Consider the following 17,619-nt stretch of genomic DNA (forward strand, 5'->3'; position numbering starts at 1 on the left):
GAGGCAATATGCACAGTATGCACATATGCCAATAAGAGACTGACCAGTTGCAGTCCTAACACATCAATGGGAAGATTCAAACAAACGATACTAAGTGAATTTATACTTATTTTTATTTTTTCAATGCTAATAATAACCAATTAATTACCTTGTATTGTGCAATTAATCTCATTCTTGCTTTATTTAAGTTGCTACACTGTCTATTATCTTTAGTATTAAGATCATATAAACAAAAGCTTTATGTTACTGTCCAGTTAAAGATTGATTTCTTTTTCTACCTTAACAATAAACTACTTTTGAGTTACTCTTTTTTTTTTACATCCTTCTTATTGTCAGTTATACGTATATCATTAAATGTTCCATTTTTCTTTCAGTGTTCTACACTTCAATCATTGTTTTCTCTCCAATGCATATATGCATTCACATCCATCTTGTCTTTTTTCACTTTCCTTTATATTTTTTTGTTAATTGAACTAAAAATAAATTGACTGTATATTTCTCATGAGATGAGATGTTTTTTGTCTTGATATCAGTTCGGTTGTAAAAGACTAAGGAAATAGACGTGTCGATGAAAATCGTCCTACTCTACGTTTTCAAAACCTTGGACCTGCTTGGTAACTCATTGCGTTTAGTCATTGTTGTCAAGGATGGGCTGCATCCAGTGGGAGCACTAAGTTAGTAACGCTGTGGTTCAGCAGTGTGTTCTGATGCAGTAATAATAATTCAGTTGATGTTACCATCTTGAAACACGGGCTTATGTAGCTTGGACATATTTACGAGTATCGTTCCAATGACTTCTATATAGTGCATTAGTTGCTGACCCTCGAAATTTAGGTCTAACACTTCGTAATATAAAACTTTGTTTATTTATTTATTTAAACACATAAATATTGGTACAAGGAAGCACCAGATAAATATGCGCCACACAAAACTCATTTGATTTGTGTGAGGGCTGTGATACTGCTCAGGTGCCCAAACTGAAGCAGGTGGTTTTCTTAGAGGGCCACTCCCCGAGTCTTTGACCTGAAGGTCTGATCCACAAGGCAGTGGAACATCGTGAGGAGATGCAGTCCCATGGTAGCCGGTGACCAGCGATTTATTCATACGCCATTTGTTCCCTCAGGATACTGGAGTCCATATGCACCATTAGTTTGGAATGGGGGTTTTCCAACTGCCCTGGGTGGACTCTCCATGTCCACCAACCCGGTTAACTAAAATAAATCTATATTGACTATTTTCTTAAATCAAACGTCTCTTTTGCTTCATACTGTCATGGTTTCTATATTCATAGATTATATGATTTTCTTCTCTCTCATTTATAGTAATATTATTACTCCACCTAATGCAATACATTCTTTCTGTATCATATTGTCAATAATAAACTCGTATCTATGTCGTCAATATGTCATCAATCACTAAAACACTAAAAATTGTTTATCATAAATGTTTTGTTTTTTTATTATTTGGATTCCTGTAGATTTATCCTTATGAAGTGTTAAAATCATCGTCAAATCAATTATTGAAAGGAGTGGATAGAACACAGTTAGAGGTAAACTGTTTTTTTTAAGTTGTAACCTATACAATATGATGATGTATTTTCCCATTCATTTTTTCTACATGTTACTTAATAATCGTTCATTATTACTGTTGATGCTATCGAATTAAGTCAAATAACTGATAATCAGAAGGGGTTTTGTGGAGATTTAGTATTTTCATAGTTAAAAGCGTGAGTCAATTGAAGCTAGACCACCATGTTGGACGGTTGCTCAACTTCGTGGATCAATTGAAGTTAAACATTAACACCGTTGGATGCTGGCCCAGTGGTCTATCGGTTGAGTGCTCCGGCTCGTGACTGGTAGGTTTTGGGTTCGAATCTCGCGAGTGCGGATCGTGGATGCGCAATTCTGAAGAGTCCCACAATAAGACGAAACGGCCGTCCAGTACTTCCAGGTTTTCCATGGTGATCTAGCTTCAATTGACTCACGCTTTCAACTATGAAAATAACTGATTGTTGAAAAATGATCGGTAATAAAATGTTAATATATCAATATCAGTTTGAAAATGAACTATAAATCCACTAATGAATTTTTGTATATTTGAACTGGAATACACGGATCTGAATTATTAAAATCAAAGATTTGAATTCTTTATATGATAAGTCTAGTAATATATTTCATGATAGTTTTTACGTCATCAAAAACTTCAAACAAAACTTCTAATTAGAATCAGTTGTTTTACAATTCACATCATTTACTAACCTTCATAAGACAACCATTCCAGAACAGGGAGGAGTAGACCGTTGTTTCGTTCTAGTATTGAATCCGTTAGCTCTGTGTATCAGTGATCCCACCGTCAAACAAACTCAGGAGTTTCAGATCAATAAAATTGCACAGTAATTCCCGGTTTTCAATAGTTATCTGATCAAAGTCAACCTGTCATGTAAAGTATACGATTCAGCAATCTACACAAACCCTCTACACTAACAAAATTAGTTGTTTTCTTCAACTCTAATTATAGTAACCATTAAGAAACCGTTCATCCTTAACAATTTTCGCTTATTCAAACTAAATTTATATCTTCCATTTTTTGTATAGTGTTATTTATCAACGGATGAATTTGAACGTTTGTTCAATATGTGCCCTGAAGCATTTCAACGTTTACCTGAATGGAAAAGAAATGATTTAAAAAAGAAATTAGATTTATTATAATCAATTCATTGAAGTGATGAACAAACGTTTCCCAGCCAAATAAAAGCCGATTGATGATGATGATGATGAGGATAACAATGACAATAATGATGAATATGTCCCAAGAAGTAATGGAACTAATTTATTGATTTTATTTATTCAACAATTTAAGAATGAAGAAAAACAAACACCCAGTTAATTTCTAATTTTATTCCTCTTATCATCTTTGATTCGAATATGTTTGGATAAAAATGATGATTTATTGTTGAAATATATATCAACTTCTTTTTGCCCTTTTTTGTTCTTGATAAATTTCATCATATGGCACAATATCTTCGTGTTTATCTCCTGCACTACATTTTGTGTGTGTGTGTGTTCATAAGGCGTCAGTAAGAGTTTGTAACGATCTCCTTCATCGTCATCCTGATCAATATAACACTGATAGTAGCTCCATTACACCTATTTGATAAAGAGGAAACAAAATTGAATGATACGGTTAATTTATTCGACTTTTATTTCGTTCTTTTTTTTATTGTTCAATTGTATTCTATTTCTCTTTCTTTTTTGTTTTGTAAAATAAAATGTCTTTTATTTTTACAAAGAATGAACCCCATTTTTCTAGACCAATCAACCAACTAACAATTTTTCGTGTTGTATTTTGATTTTCTCATTTTACTTCTCTTAGTTCAAATCATTAAGATTATTTATATTCTTGATGTGAACATAATGGTCATCATTAACACTGGTAGATATGAATAACTAAGTATGATTGTATCGAGATTTCTGCGTTGTTTACTACTAATGGGATACAACTTGTAGTTCTGCTTGAGTAACCTTATAAAATCGAGCGTTTATATGTGTACAGTGCATATTATTACTGTAATCATTATTATTATTAATAATACTATTAACAATGCGCTTCATCTTAACCCTGATTTTTCATAGGTATTTACTCAATTACATCATACGTGCCTCTTTTCCCATATATATAACTATATTTCGTCCGTAATAACGAGATGTATCAACGTTAGTTTCTATTTTATGTTTTTGATTTCGTTAAACTTGAACAAGTGAATGAATGTTTCCTTTCAAAGATGAATCCTTATTCTCTCCCTATTCTTACCATCTTTCATTTATATTTCTACATTATAACAAATTTTTATCATAATACTTTTGTTCGCTTTTGTACAGCAGTTGTTGAATGTGTTGAGAACGGCTACTCAATACATATTTTTCGGTTGAGCAACCCTTGATCTTCTTTTTCAAAGAATATGTTGAAATCGTTTTACTTTTAACAAGGTGAAGAATTTCATTTGGTCTTTAAAAAAGATCAATCCAACCGTTATGCAAATGTATTTCATGTTAACTTTTTTCTGATAAGATAACTCTTCATTGATGTCAGTTGCCGAGACTTATTGCTCAATATCTTTAAAGGGTATACGTATTCTACTTCAGAAGGTGTATGCATGTCAATGATAACATGAAACTATGAGAATAACATTGACATTTCATTTATGTCTGTAATTTATCAAGTTTGATAAATTTATATGTGCAAGTGTAGTAGTAGTATATATGAGAAATAGATTGTGTCGTCTTTATTATATTTTTTTCCTTATCTGTTAACATTGGCTATCAATTGTTCACAAAGTCTTTCTCCAGTATGATTCTTTCTATCACTGACTATTTCTTTCGCCTCCCAATTCAATTAGCTATTTATTTGAGTACACATTGCACACAATGATCTTGACTATTAGAATGTAGGTGAAGAAACACTTTTCATCAATATATATATATATATATACCTTGAACTAGAAATGATGATTCCTGCACAGTGAAGATAATTCTCAACTATCTGTCTTATTAATTCAACTAACAATTTGTTAATCCATGTTGGTATGCTTTATTTGAACCTTCGTAGAATTTCTTTAGTAGTCTTTTTTTTACGTTGTCATTGACGCTTTTCTCCATTTTAACAAAAAACATTCTATGTTTGTTTGTTTTTTTTCTGTCCATTTCGATGCTGACTACTTATTCATTCTGTAATTGTTAAAGCCAAAACAAGATTAACTTTCTTTAATGTATATGCACAGATTAAAAAAAAATGTGTGCAAATACTCATTTGCACGTATACAATTGCACATTTAGAAAGTTCAAGTGAATCTGATTTGTTTGTTCTTTTGTTTCCAGTCTGTTAGAAGATTGTGCTAAACTTTTACTGTGTTAATGATGTTGGTGCATTTTCTTTTAGTTGGTTTTTGTCAACCTTTTTTTTAAAAGGGGTTTTGTCTTTCTTTTCTCTCGGCTAATCTTACTTCTTTTTTCTGTTATTGTTGTTGTTGTCTATTTTGATTTGTCAAATTATCATATTAATATTAACAAAAATGAAATAGAGAAATATAATTATCAAAATAAAAAAAAGAAGTCAGAGAGCAATGAGAAAAGTGTGTTTTTCTTTCCTTTTTTTTCTAAACAAAAAAAATCATAGTCGGATGCCAAAAAATGGTTTTTATTTCTTTATCATTTGGTTTCATCAGTTGAAATGTTTCTGTAAATTTTTTTTTGATTCATTTATCATTTATAGACAATAACTTTGGAATAAGATAATTGAAGGTTCACACGATTTGAATGAAAGAGGAATAGATCATACTAAGTAAGGTTGAATGATATTAGTAAAAAGAAACATTTAAGATTTCGGGAAATAATCATTGTTTTTTAACACATAAGTAACAGTTATACCGATGAAATCGTCAATTCTGGAAGTAAATGGGAACTTCTTCGAATGTCTATTTGATGTGCTATTAGATGAATTGATTATGAATACAGTGATCTTGAGTGCTGTTAGAAGTATGAAGACAGTTATCACTTACCGGTTGCCTGCACCATGGAAGTATTCTTCTAGAGGTACCTGAAAAAGAAATCGGATTAGAAGTGTTCTTACTGACCTGAAAGTGTGACCGCAGTGCTCAAGGGACAACTTCTTGAGGTCAATCACGCACGGCCTTTTTGTGGGTAATTTTTGTGTTAGTTCCGTACTTGTTGGGACCTTACCTCCGGAGACGGATATCCGTGGGATAAGGCGAGGTGTGCATTTTTAGGGTCGACCTTTTCTAACCCCACCCCTCCTTCTGGGAAGGCAGCATTGCTGTTATTCCGGTTATTTGAAGGAAACACCTTACTGCCGTCACACCTCTGTATAGTCAGCATTAGGACTTCGCCCTCGAACCTTGGGTTTGCTGCTTTTATTCTTACCGCTCTTCAACCGGCTTTCCTGGCATGGTAAGACCTTGAGAAACGATTGTTCTAGTCAGTATAACTCGATTGGTTCATCACGATAGGCAAGCCCGACCACCACATCAAGGTAGCAGAAACGGTTGGGTATTAGATGAAGTTGTAATCAGTTGTTAATAATTATGAACATATATTTTTAGAGACAAGTTTCAATTCTTCGTATGATATAAAAATAGTTTTAATGGAGATTTTTGTTAAAATTATAAACAAATATGTTGGATAATATCCTTAATGAAATGCATAATCCAAATGTTTTGATAGCCCCAAGTACCCTGGTGCGGCCGAGAGTGGGGAGAGTCCGCTCTCCCTCTCGAAATACTCTCACATGACCACGCGTATATAGCCTCTGCCACGGAAGTCCTACTCCCTACCTTCTCACAGTGGCATTACTGTTGTTTACGAAATTGAGAGGATGAAAAGCGAATGTCTGGCGCTTAAACTGGGGTGGTGGACACGGAATGTTCACCAAGGGGAGTTGGAAAACCCTGATTCCAAACCAATGGTGCACATGGGCTCCAGTATTCTGAGGGGACAAATGGCGTATGAATCAATGGTTGGTCACCGGCTACCATGGGACTACATCTCCTGACGTTGCTCCACTGCCTAGTGGATCAGACCTTTAGGTCAAAGGCTTCGGGTGTGGCCCCCTAAGAAAAGCACCCGTTTCAGTTTGGGCACACAAATCAAATGAGATTCGTGCGGCGCATATATATCTGGTGCCCCTTTGTACCAATATTTATGTGTTTAACTCAATAATAAATAAATGTTTTGATAATGTGGATTTCTTTGTATTGAGTGATGAATAAAATACTTTTTGTAAACGTTTTTCAAATAACTTGAAACGTTCTCCAGTAATTGAAAACTTGAACTATTTTTTAGGAGAGATTGTTTTTTGTAGAGACCGTTCAATTCGTAACAAGCTTTTATGACATTCTGATATTCATTAGAATTACTGAGGATCGGAAAGTTGTGCAAACATAATTAGATTATTACCAGTATCTGGATTTGTGGAGATTTTAGTATTTCCACAGTTGAATTCAGTGATTAGCTTCAAGATGAAACTCCTGGAGTTATAATATGAAGCCGTGACCAGTGGGGTCCAATCCGTGTGAGGTGTGAGAGTTATTCACCTCAGACAATGGATGAAGGATTGCGCAAGATCATAGGTCGATTGAAGTTAGACATTAACACCGTTGGATACCAGTTCAGTGGTCTAGAGGTTAAGCATTAATAAACTACAAAGTAAACAAATAATTTCAACATAGCTTCAATCCCTAAGTTATTCACTTCAATGTTAAAGAATAATTTACATAACTATATATGGTAGTGTAGATAAATTAATTATCCTAAATGATATTATTTGAAATATTTTATTTTATTTAAACACATAAACATTGGTACAAGGAAGCACCAGATAAATATGCGCCGCACAAATCTCATTTGATTTGTGTGAGGGCTGTGATACTGCTCAGGTGCCCAAACTGAAGCAGGTGGTTTTCTTAGAGAGCCACTCTCCGAGCTTTTGACCTGAAGGTCTAGTCCACAAGGCAGTGGAACATCGTGAGGAGATGCAGTCCCATGGTAGCCGGTGACCAACAATAGGTTCATACGCCATTTGTTCCCTCAGAATACTGGAGCCCATGTGCACCATTGGTTTGGAATGGGGGTTTTCCAACTCCCCTTGGTGAACATTCCGTGTCCACCACCCCGGTTTAAGCGCCAGACATTCGCTTTTCATCCTCTCAATTTCGTAAACAATAGTAATGATGCGAGAAGGCAGTGAGTAGGAATTCCCTGGCAGACGCTATATATTGGCGTGACCATGTGAGAGGATTTGGAGAGGGAGAGCATACTCTCCCCACTCTCGGCCGTACCAGGGCATTTGGGGGCCATTTGAAATACTAACTATTTTTCTTCAGTTAAAATGTTATTTGTATCAGTAGACAGAAAGCTTTAGATTTATATATAATCATAATGCTTAAGCCTTTCAATAACACATTTGAATATATCACGAGAGGAAACTTATTAAGTCGAAAATATATTACTAATGATTGACAAGCAATAAGCTTGTTTTGTTTTTAATTATGATATTCTAACATTACTTTCCTTATCAGGAAACACTGTATAATTTGAAGTTGTCTGATTATGTATTTCAATTTATATGAAAATCATTCATGTGTAATCCAGTGAATGTAACTGACTATATTTATGAAACAATTGTTTGTTCATTGTTTTAAACCATATTTGTCTTATTGATGAACGATGGATCTTAATAAATTAAATTACAGATTCCACTTAAGAAAGAACAAGAAAACACCTCACCTCACCTCAATCTTCCAATTGTAAGAAAAGCAAATCGATGTTCCGCTGCCCTAAATGAATTTGTCATTCGGCATGTTGATCCAAATCAAAACGACATTCAGCGGAGCAAATACACCGTTTAAAATAAGCTGTTCATGAGCTCCTCCATTCGGTAACCTACGTCCGAAGTGAGGCGATAGGCTCAAGTCAGTTACTCTCACTCAAGGGTTTTTGAAACTACCTTTTAATCATCTCGAAAATTTGGCAAATATGTTACAAAAAGCTTCTAATACCTTTCTTCGGTACTCTGAATAAGAAACATAGATATAAGGCACTGAAATAAAAATACAGACAGCCAAAACAATAATTTTATTTCTGAAACTTTCTTGTAAATGTAACGCAAAACCAGAAGTGTCTTAAGACTGTTCGAAACAGTGAATATTTGTCTTCCGTAATCCACACAAACGTAAATGACTTCATGAACTAAACATAAGTCGCCTAACTTCATTACCCTTGTATGAGCATTCATTCGTTGAACTGTACTTTTAAGATTAATTAATAAAAGCACTACTAGGTAAGTTCATCTGTGCACTTCTTGACACTACCCTCCATAGTTTAGACATAAAACCTAACGATACAATGTTCGATACTTCCACACTTATTTGATACTGAAATTGTGGAGGTTGATTCTGTTAGGATAATTGCTAACCTGCACTTCTTTAACCATTAGCTGGGAAAAAACACCTCAGTCTAAATTCTGATATATTCTCAAGTTCTAGTTGGCCAGTCGGTCTGAATAATTACTTAACCCGTCCAATAAAACCCTAGGCTAACACGAGTAAACTTTCGTCAATATCTTAAAATTAATAAATCACAACTGATATTGTAAGCTGTGCCTATAGATCTTGTAGCGCACCCGTTATTCACCTAGAATACACACATAATTGAAGCGTGTTTTAAAAGTCAAACACAAGCATCTAACAGTCTATTGCTTAATTGGAGTACTATCGGTTATCTTGGAACGAGGTTATTTACCGATTTTTCAATGTTTAATGTATGTGCAATATCAGGCATCTACCCTTTCACTTAGCGAGTGAATCGTGAATATACAAGGATGATAAACTCTGAGAATTTTATTTCACGTTCTCGCTTCCACCTTATCTTCTTTTTATTCAGGATGCTACCCTATAATGACACGTTCATAACAGACAAATGTGAATAACCTGAGATGTTTAAAATGAAATCCCCAGTGAAAAGTATGCTCTTGTACGCAGCAATCACTCGCAAACGAACGATAAGTTCCCCGAAAATGCTTGATTATGCACATAAATTAAACAATGATAAACAGGCGTACAACTTTACCAGCTATTTAATATTTACTCAATAACATTTAAAATATATTTGATGACTCGTTCCATAGAATTCATTCCTTCATTCATTTTTATAAGAATCAACTCACTCCTTGTCCATTTGGTTTTATTTGAGAACTAGTGCGTTTGAAATAAAATTAATTTATTCTACTTCGTGTTGTAACTTTTTCATTAATACAGCAGTGGCAATCACAGTAACTAAGTTGTTCACATCAATTAGTTATACAAAGTTAATTGAATTAACCTAATTTTCGGATCGAATATCCATAAACATGACTGATGTAAACAGCGTTAATGAAGTGCTGGTTAGTAAGAAAACTGCCTTCATTGAATTGTTGTTATGAAACTAATAAAATGATAATATTTAATTCCCCCCCCAAAAAAAAGAAGCTGTTAATAGATGATATGAGTTTAAATTTATCTAACGTTCATTCACATTTCTTTAGAAATAAGCTTATGGAATGGAATTTATACACTGATTCAAGCATTGAGTAACTTGATATACCCGTATATGGAACTTTAACATGATAGACACTCAAGTGGCCTAGCATCTTAAATTTAGGCAAATGACATCTGTCTTAATAATGAATGGTTGATCGAATGAACATTTATACAACAGAGATAGTACGCTTTGAAGAGTAAACTAGAGTCTCATTTTAAATATAAAAAGTATTAGTAGATACAACCAATTTTGAGTGTCTACAATTAGAGAATTAATGATGCAACTTAGTTATCATATATTCATTTTTATTGTTTGTTTGAATCTTCCCATTGATGTTAGGAACTGAAATTGATTAGTCTCTTATTGGTATATGTGCATCCTGTGTGGATAACCTTGATATTTCCTTGATTCACAAACACAGTGTCCTAAACATAAATTGGAAGATTCAAACAACCAATACAAATGAATTAAACTTCACACCATGTCACAACCTATAGCTAGATGGACTCAGTAGCTAACTGGATAACGCGGTGGTGTTTGAAGTAAACTGTACTGAGTTTGAGTCCCAGAGTGAACATCAACTGTGGGATACAGGAGCATCGAGCCGAGGAGTCCTAAATAGGACGGAACGCGCGTTCTCGTTCCCACTGCTAGCCACTGTCCATCTCTGCTTACTATCTGTCATACGTTTTTGATATATGTAAGAAATGTTAAACAAGAAAAACATTTAATGGCACTTAAAATAACATGCAGACCAAAAGTACTTATAAGTTTCAATCTCTAAGCAATACTTGAGCTAAATTTTTGTCCAATAATATTTACCAGTTAGAACCTGTAATAACTAAAATTAAAACAATGGAAATTAAATCAATTTTCATTTTTGCTTTACATCCAAGCAAACTAAAATGTTAGTTGGTTTCAATACGATAACTAGCAACCCAGTCATAAGAATATTTTGTTCAATTACATTAATGTTTAACGTTTATTGCCCCCAAATGCCCTGGTATGGCCGAGAGTGGGGAGAGTCCGCTCTCCCTCTCAAAATGCTCTCACATAACCACGCGAATATATAGCCTTTGTCAGGGAAGTCCTACTCACTGCCTTCTCACAGTGGCATTACTGTTGTTTACGAAATTGAGAGAGCGAAAAGCGAATGTCTGGCGCTTTAACCAGGTTGGTGGACACGGATAGTCCACCTAGGGGAGTTGGAAAACCCCCATTCCAAACCAATGGTGCACATGGGCTCCAATATCCTGATGGAACGAACGGCGTATGAACCAATTGTTGGTCACCGGCTACCATGGGACTGCATCTCCTGACATTGCTCCACTGCCTTGTGGGTCAGATCTTTCGGTCAAAGGCTCCGGGTGTGGCCCCCTAAGAAAACCACCTGCTTCAGTTTGGGCACCTGAGCAGTATCACAGCCCTTACACAAATCTCATTTGATTTGTGTGGCGCATATGTATCTAGTACCCGTTTGTACCAATGTTTATGTGTTTAAATAATAAAATACATTAATTTATCAGTTATGAATACTTCATCCTCGCCAACTCCATCTAAGTTTGTAACCTTACAGAAGGAGCTTCATTTCAGAAGTTGATTGGAAATGTATAAATGTCTATCGTATCTAAGAAAAACTACCACCCTCATGGAATACGTAAGACATTAAAATATACTAAATTAATTATTTTTCTTTCAAATGATTGGAATAATGAACAAAATGTGAATATATATAGTAAGAGCTAATTTCATACGACAAACTCTCTGACCTTTATCTGCATGATGATTGTACAACCAACTGATCAGGTTATTAATTGATGTATTTTAATCTTAATAATCTACATATCACTGACCTTGTTTTACTCGGAGATAAAATCATTCCTTTTGTAAATGATTAGCTCATTATCTCGTAATTTTCTTGAACGTTATCGCTAATCAAGAGTTGACAATTATTTATCACCATTATTAGTTTTAAACTAACTATTCATCTTGTTGTGTTAATAAGGTATGGCAACTTGAACCGATGTATATATGTGCCTGGTCCTATGTTGTAACTCTGACTAACTGACTGAACTGAACTGATATATTGCGTAATTCATTCAAAACCATTTAAACAGTCAAAGTTTACAAATTTCGTCCGTTAATATAGTACGATACTTATATGTGGTTTATAAAAAGTCTATCAATATTGTTATTTCATTTAGTTGTGTAATACACGTCACATATTTACCTCATTCTACTTTATATATATAATACACTTGAATGAATAAAACATATAGAACTGTTTATCATCAGGAATTTATTTATTTAAATAAGTAATTCAATGTCACCGAAAACGTACTTCCAAAGATCACTACGTAAATAAATAAATAACTTGGCTATCAGGACTCAGTAGCCGAGTGGATAACGAGATGGCATTTGAAGCGAAAGGTACTGGGTTCGAGTCCCAGAGTGAACATTCACTCTGAGATGCAGGTACATCCAGCTGATGAGTCCCAAATAGGACAAAACGCGCGTCAAACTAGATTCCACTGCTAGCCACTATCCATCTTTGCTTACCATGCTTGTGAATTAAGGCTATATCGAGGCAATACGCACAGTATACACATATGCCAATTAGAGACTGACCAGTTGCAGTCCTAACACATTGATGGGAAGATTCAAACAAACAATACTAAATGAAATAAATATCTTTGTTCATAAAAATGAATTTGAATAAGGCTGAAATCTAGAACATTGGAACATCCTCAACAACAATACATGAATGGATTCAGTGTAATGCTTCTAGCTTCAGAATTGTATTATTGGTAAATACAAACATCTGGTTATGTAAAACTGTAAATTTTTCGTTACCTTCTACAAAAAAAATACAAAAATTGTTAATAAATGGATATAACTATGTGTACTTTAGATGCTTTTTCTGTTACTGTACTCTTTTTTTTAAGCATGATAATTATGATACAGCAGATGTTCAGTACATGTTGTGATTGTATTCTATTAGGTGTATAAAATATTCTTCTTTTTTGTTTTAATAAATTAAACTAAAATCTACATTCAAATTGATTGTACATAAAGAAAACAACAGTATTATATATTCAATGGAAATCATCATTCCTTCGAATTTAATTCATTTCAAATGGATAGTGAAATACATATGAAGATGAAGAAGAAGAGAAGAAAGAGCATTTGTTATCATTCATCAAAAATTGTCAACATTGTACATTTACATGGTGTATTCTATCTTCACTAGTAATGATGAATAGTATGGTATGTCTGTAACTGTTGAGAGCATTCTGTTAAATAGACTATAAAATGATCTACTGAATGAAATTATTTACATAAAACAAATGCTTCTATGGATTAGAACGACATCTATAAGAGAACATAATTGTTTTAGATTAGATCTTCGTCAAGCCTTACTTTGATATTGAAGATACCACCAGTATTGTAGTTTGACAACTATTAACCAGTAACACCTTCTACATTCGAATGGTGCCCCACTCAGATACAATCAGAAGTCAGAAGCGAAGGGGTTGGAAGATTATATTTAATGCGTTATCAATATATCGAGAAGCGATTGATCTAATCTGGCTAATGATCGTAGGAGATGTTTCCCACGCTGTGCTGTAACGTGATCTGGTGCGGATATATGACCGAACACCTTCAGCTAAACAAGTCCACTAAAACTAATGTGGTCAGCATCCAATGTCGAACACTTAAAATGCCATTGATTTTGGGGAATTATTTACAGCTACAATATGCATGAATATGAATATATGAATATCTGTAAATATTAAACCAATCAAGGTAGTTGTGGTACAATGATCACAATGAAACAGATTGCATAACTAGATGTGATATGTAAAATGTACAAAATGATAGCAAGACGACATGTGCTAGCAGTGATAAGAAGAACAAAACAGTAAAAGTTCTAGTCAATAGTTCAACATAGAAAGTAGTGAAACTTAGGCAAACAGACGTGGAAATAGTAAGCATTAGAAATTATTAAGATTACGTAATAAGGGTGTGTGTAAACAATCAAATACTGTAGTACTGATGAACGTAAGCGTTTATGTATGTTTACAATTATTAAACTTTCAGTTAACCTACTTAACGGACGGATGGTTTTATTTTTGTCAGTAATCATATGCTTATGTCTCTGCATAAATAGATTTCTATGCTTGTATAAACATGCTTGCCGAATCACATGATACGGTAACGCAGATACTTCTCTTGACTGTTTGGAGATCGTCTGCTTAAATGGCTTGACGACTCATTTTCATCCTTATATGTATGTACTTATGAACTTATATTCACTCATGTTGTCTCATTAATCAAATCATATCTTACATAGTGAATTTGTCGACCGCTTGATTTGCGTCGTGTTGAAACAAACTTTTGCAATAACTCCGTATTACCTTCTGCAAATTATCCGTAAAGTAGTTTAACAGTTTCATTGGATGCGTTTCGTATTATTTCTGTAGCCTGAATGTTCTTAAAGTACGACAGTATAAAAAAACTTATAGTCTTACGATTACCAAATCTTTATTACCTACTCTAAGGCTAATTTGTATTATCATAGTTGAAAGCGTGAGTCAATTGAAGCTAGACCACCAGGGAAAACCTGGAAGCACTGCTTGACGGCCGTTTCGTCCTATTGTGGGACTCCTCAACAGTGTGCATCCACGACCTAGCCTCACGAGATTCGAACTCAGGACCTACCAGTCTCGCGTCAGAGCACTTAACCGATAGACCACTGACCCGGCATCCGATGGTGTTAATGTCTAACTTCAACCAATTCACGAAGTTGAGCAACCGTTTACCAATTGTCTTCAGTGAGTTGATATCTCACAACAGACGTGGTTGAACTCCACTGGTCACCGCTTCTCACTAGAACTCCTGGATTTACCTCTCGAAGTCAGTCACTAGTGAGCATATGATTATTATTATCTCCACAAAAACCCCCTTCTGATAATAGTTTGTATTAGTATTCTTTGATAGCCAATATCTATTACCTTAGCATACGGCGTTATGTTAACTGTGAATTAAATGAACTAATTATTATAGTTTATCAATGCCTGTAAACTCTTTTCCTACGTATAACAATTAAATCACTACTGATAAAAGAGATTTTTTTGACCTTTAAGTGTTTACTGAAATTAAGTACGAATAGGTTTAAGTTATCATTACCGGTGATTTATTGTCCTATAAGTTGGAAATTATGTACTATGATCATTTCACTGGTATAACAACATTATTTCTATAGTAAAAGGTCAACTGAAATAACACTGATGATTTATAATCAAGCCATAGTGATTAACCTGTATAATCATTTGAGAATAATAGTGATAATATGATTATAGCTCATATATTAGGAATACTTTTTTACGATTTATCCAATGTCTATATCATCTAATGAACACTAATCTGTTTAACAATAGTACATGCAATAAGCTTGTTTCATTGTTTGCTTGTTTAGTTGGATATCAGTGTACCCTTTTTATTTATTACATCGAAATTAAACGTTGCTAAATGCCAATTGGTATAGTTGACCTTATTTGTATTTAGTAGTATAATCGAGATAAAAATTAATTATATCAGAGCTAAACTTATTAAATAGCACTGAATACGACCAATATTTCAATTCCTTGTTAAAAATGTTTACTTTTAAATTCATTTAGTATTGTTTGTTGGAATCTTCCCATCTTTGCTTATCATGCTTGTGAATTAAGGCTATATCGAGGCAATACGCACAGTATGCACATATGCCAATTAGAGACTGGCCAGTTACAGTCCTAAACATCAATGGTAAGATTCAAACAAACAATACTAAGTAAATTTCAACTTCACCCCACTGCACAAGCAAGTGGCTATCAGGACTCAGTAGCTGATTGGATAACGCGATGGCGTTTGAAGCGAACTGTACTGGGTTCGAGTCCCAGAGTGAACATCAACTCTGAGATGCAGGTGCATCCAGCTGATGAGTCCCAAATAGGACGAAACGCGCGTCCTGGATTTCAGTGCTAGCCACTATCTATCTTTGCTTACAATGTTTACTTTTGTAACATTTAGCTGTTTTGGGTTTAATATTGAAATATTACGAATATGTACATAGAATTTGTTAGTGTCCGTCTAATATGTCTAACAAATAAAACCGATGCTTTGGAAAAAGGATTCCAGACGTTGTAAATAAATAACATTTGTGATGTCATTTACAAATGACATTCAAAAAGTTAAGATAATGGTTTAGTCAACTTGCATACTTACAGTGCATTTGCTATTGACATTAAAGAACAAAAACCTAATGCGCGAATTCCAAGCACAATAACTGATTTACATGACTGTATACTTGGAGAAGTTTTTTATCATGATTAAATACTGCTCAACTACATAGAATGGACAATGTATAGGTGGAAACAATTTTACTTTTGATATATTTACAAAATTACGCAACAACTTATCATTGAACTGAAGACTAATATCATAAAGAACACAATCTTGCATTTATTATCGATACCCTTTTCAAAGGGAAATAAAGCAACTCTTTTGTACTAAGAATCACTGTTTGCAAAATCACCCAAGCATAAATATTATTCCTCCTTTCTGTTAAACTATTATTAATTTAAGAAAGCGTGAACTCTTATTCATTAACCAAACCTTGACGTGTAGCATGATTATTACATACTTTTTTCATTATCTTATCACGATGACTTATTCATATCAGAAAGGGGTTTTTGTGGATATTATAGTAATTTAGTAGTTGAGCTCATGAGTCAAATGAAACTAGACTACCATGGAAAACCTGGAAGCACTAGACGGTCATCTCGTCCTAGTGTGGGACTCCTCAGAAGTGCGCACTTACGATCCCGTCCTGAGAGATTTGAACCCAGGACCTATCAGCCTCGTGTGCGAACGCTTGGCCTCTAGACCACTGAGACGGCATCCAACGGTGTTAATATCTAATGTCAACCAATCCGCGAAATTGAGCCACCGTCCACCATTGTGTTTACACTCATATAGCGATTATTACAGGACGAAGTTATATATTAAAATAACTCACAGAAATACTACAATAAAAATCAGTTTACTAATTGTGCATCAATCAATAGATTAACCTTCAAGTTCAGTAATCGCTATAATCCACTATTAAAAATAGTTATCAATTTTTCTTCAGTTTACCTTTACTGACATGTTATGACTTCAATTCCATTTCTATTTCATCGAAAAAGATTTTAAATAGACGTTTTGTCTTAACATACATTCGCAGACAGGAGTATAGCAGGGCAGTGGAATAAAATTGATGTCAACTTTTTTTTCAGAAGTTAAAACTTTTAATCAAAACACTGATGGAACAGTCTCACAGAGTTGTTTATTCAAAATGTAACTAAAATGTAAAAATGCGAATTCTCACATCCAATCAAACCAATTTATACTACTTAGATTTGAGCCCCCAAATGCCCTGGTACGGCCGAGAGTGAGGAGAGTCCGCTCTCCCTCTCCAAATGCCCTCACATGGCCACGCGTATATAGC

At 34.2% G+C, this 17,619-nt stretch overlaps 1 protein-coding gene and 1 non-coding gene across 2 annotated transcripts in view; both read left to right on the forward strand.

Moving 5' to 3' along the window:
- Positions 1-2,708, forward strand: part of Smp_000780 (hypothetical protein) — a gene marked incomplete at both ends in the record, with an annotated part of 52,014 nt that extends 49,306 nt beyond the window's left edge. Inside the window, one exon of the mRNA XM_018795224.1 lies at positions 2,595-2,708. Coding sequence (XP_018649558.1) covers positions 2,595-2,708 — 114 coding nt within the window. The remainder of the gene's footprint in view (positions 1-2,594) is intronic.
- A 9,768-nt stretch (positions 2,709-12,476) lies between these two features.
- On the forward strand, positions 12,477-12,543 carry Smp_tRNA_01255_Pseudo_TTG.1.1. The gene has a single exon. It is a non-coding gene (tRNA).
- Positions 12,544-17,619: the final 5,076 nt, after the last annotated feature.

Source organism: Schistosoma mansoni, chromosome 1, assembly GCF_000237925.1.
Source record: "Schistosoma mansoni strain Puerto Rico chromosome 1, complete genome".
In the NCBI taxonomy this organism is placed as follows: Eukaryota; Metazoa; Platyhelminthes; class Trematoda; order Strigeidida; family Schistosomatidae; genus Schistosoma; species Schistosoma mansoni.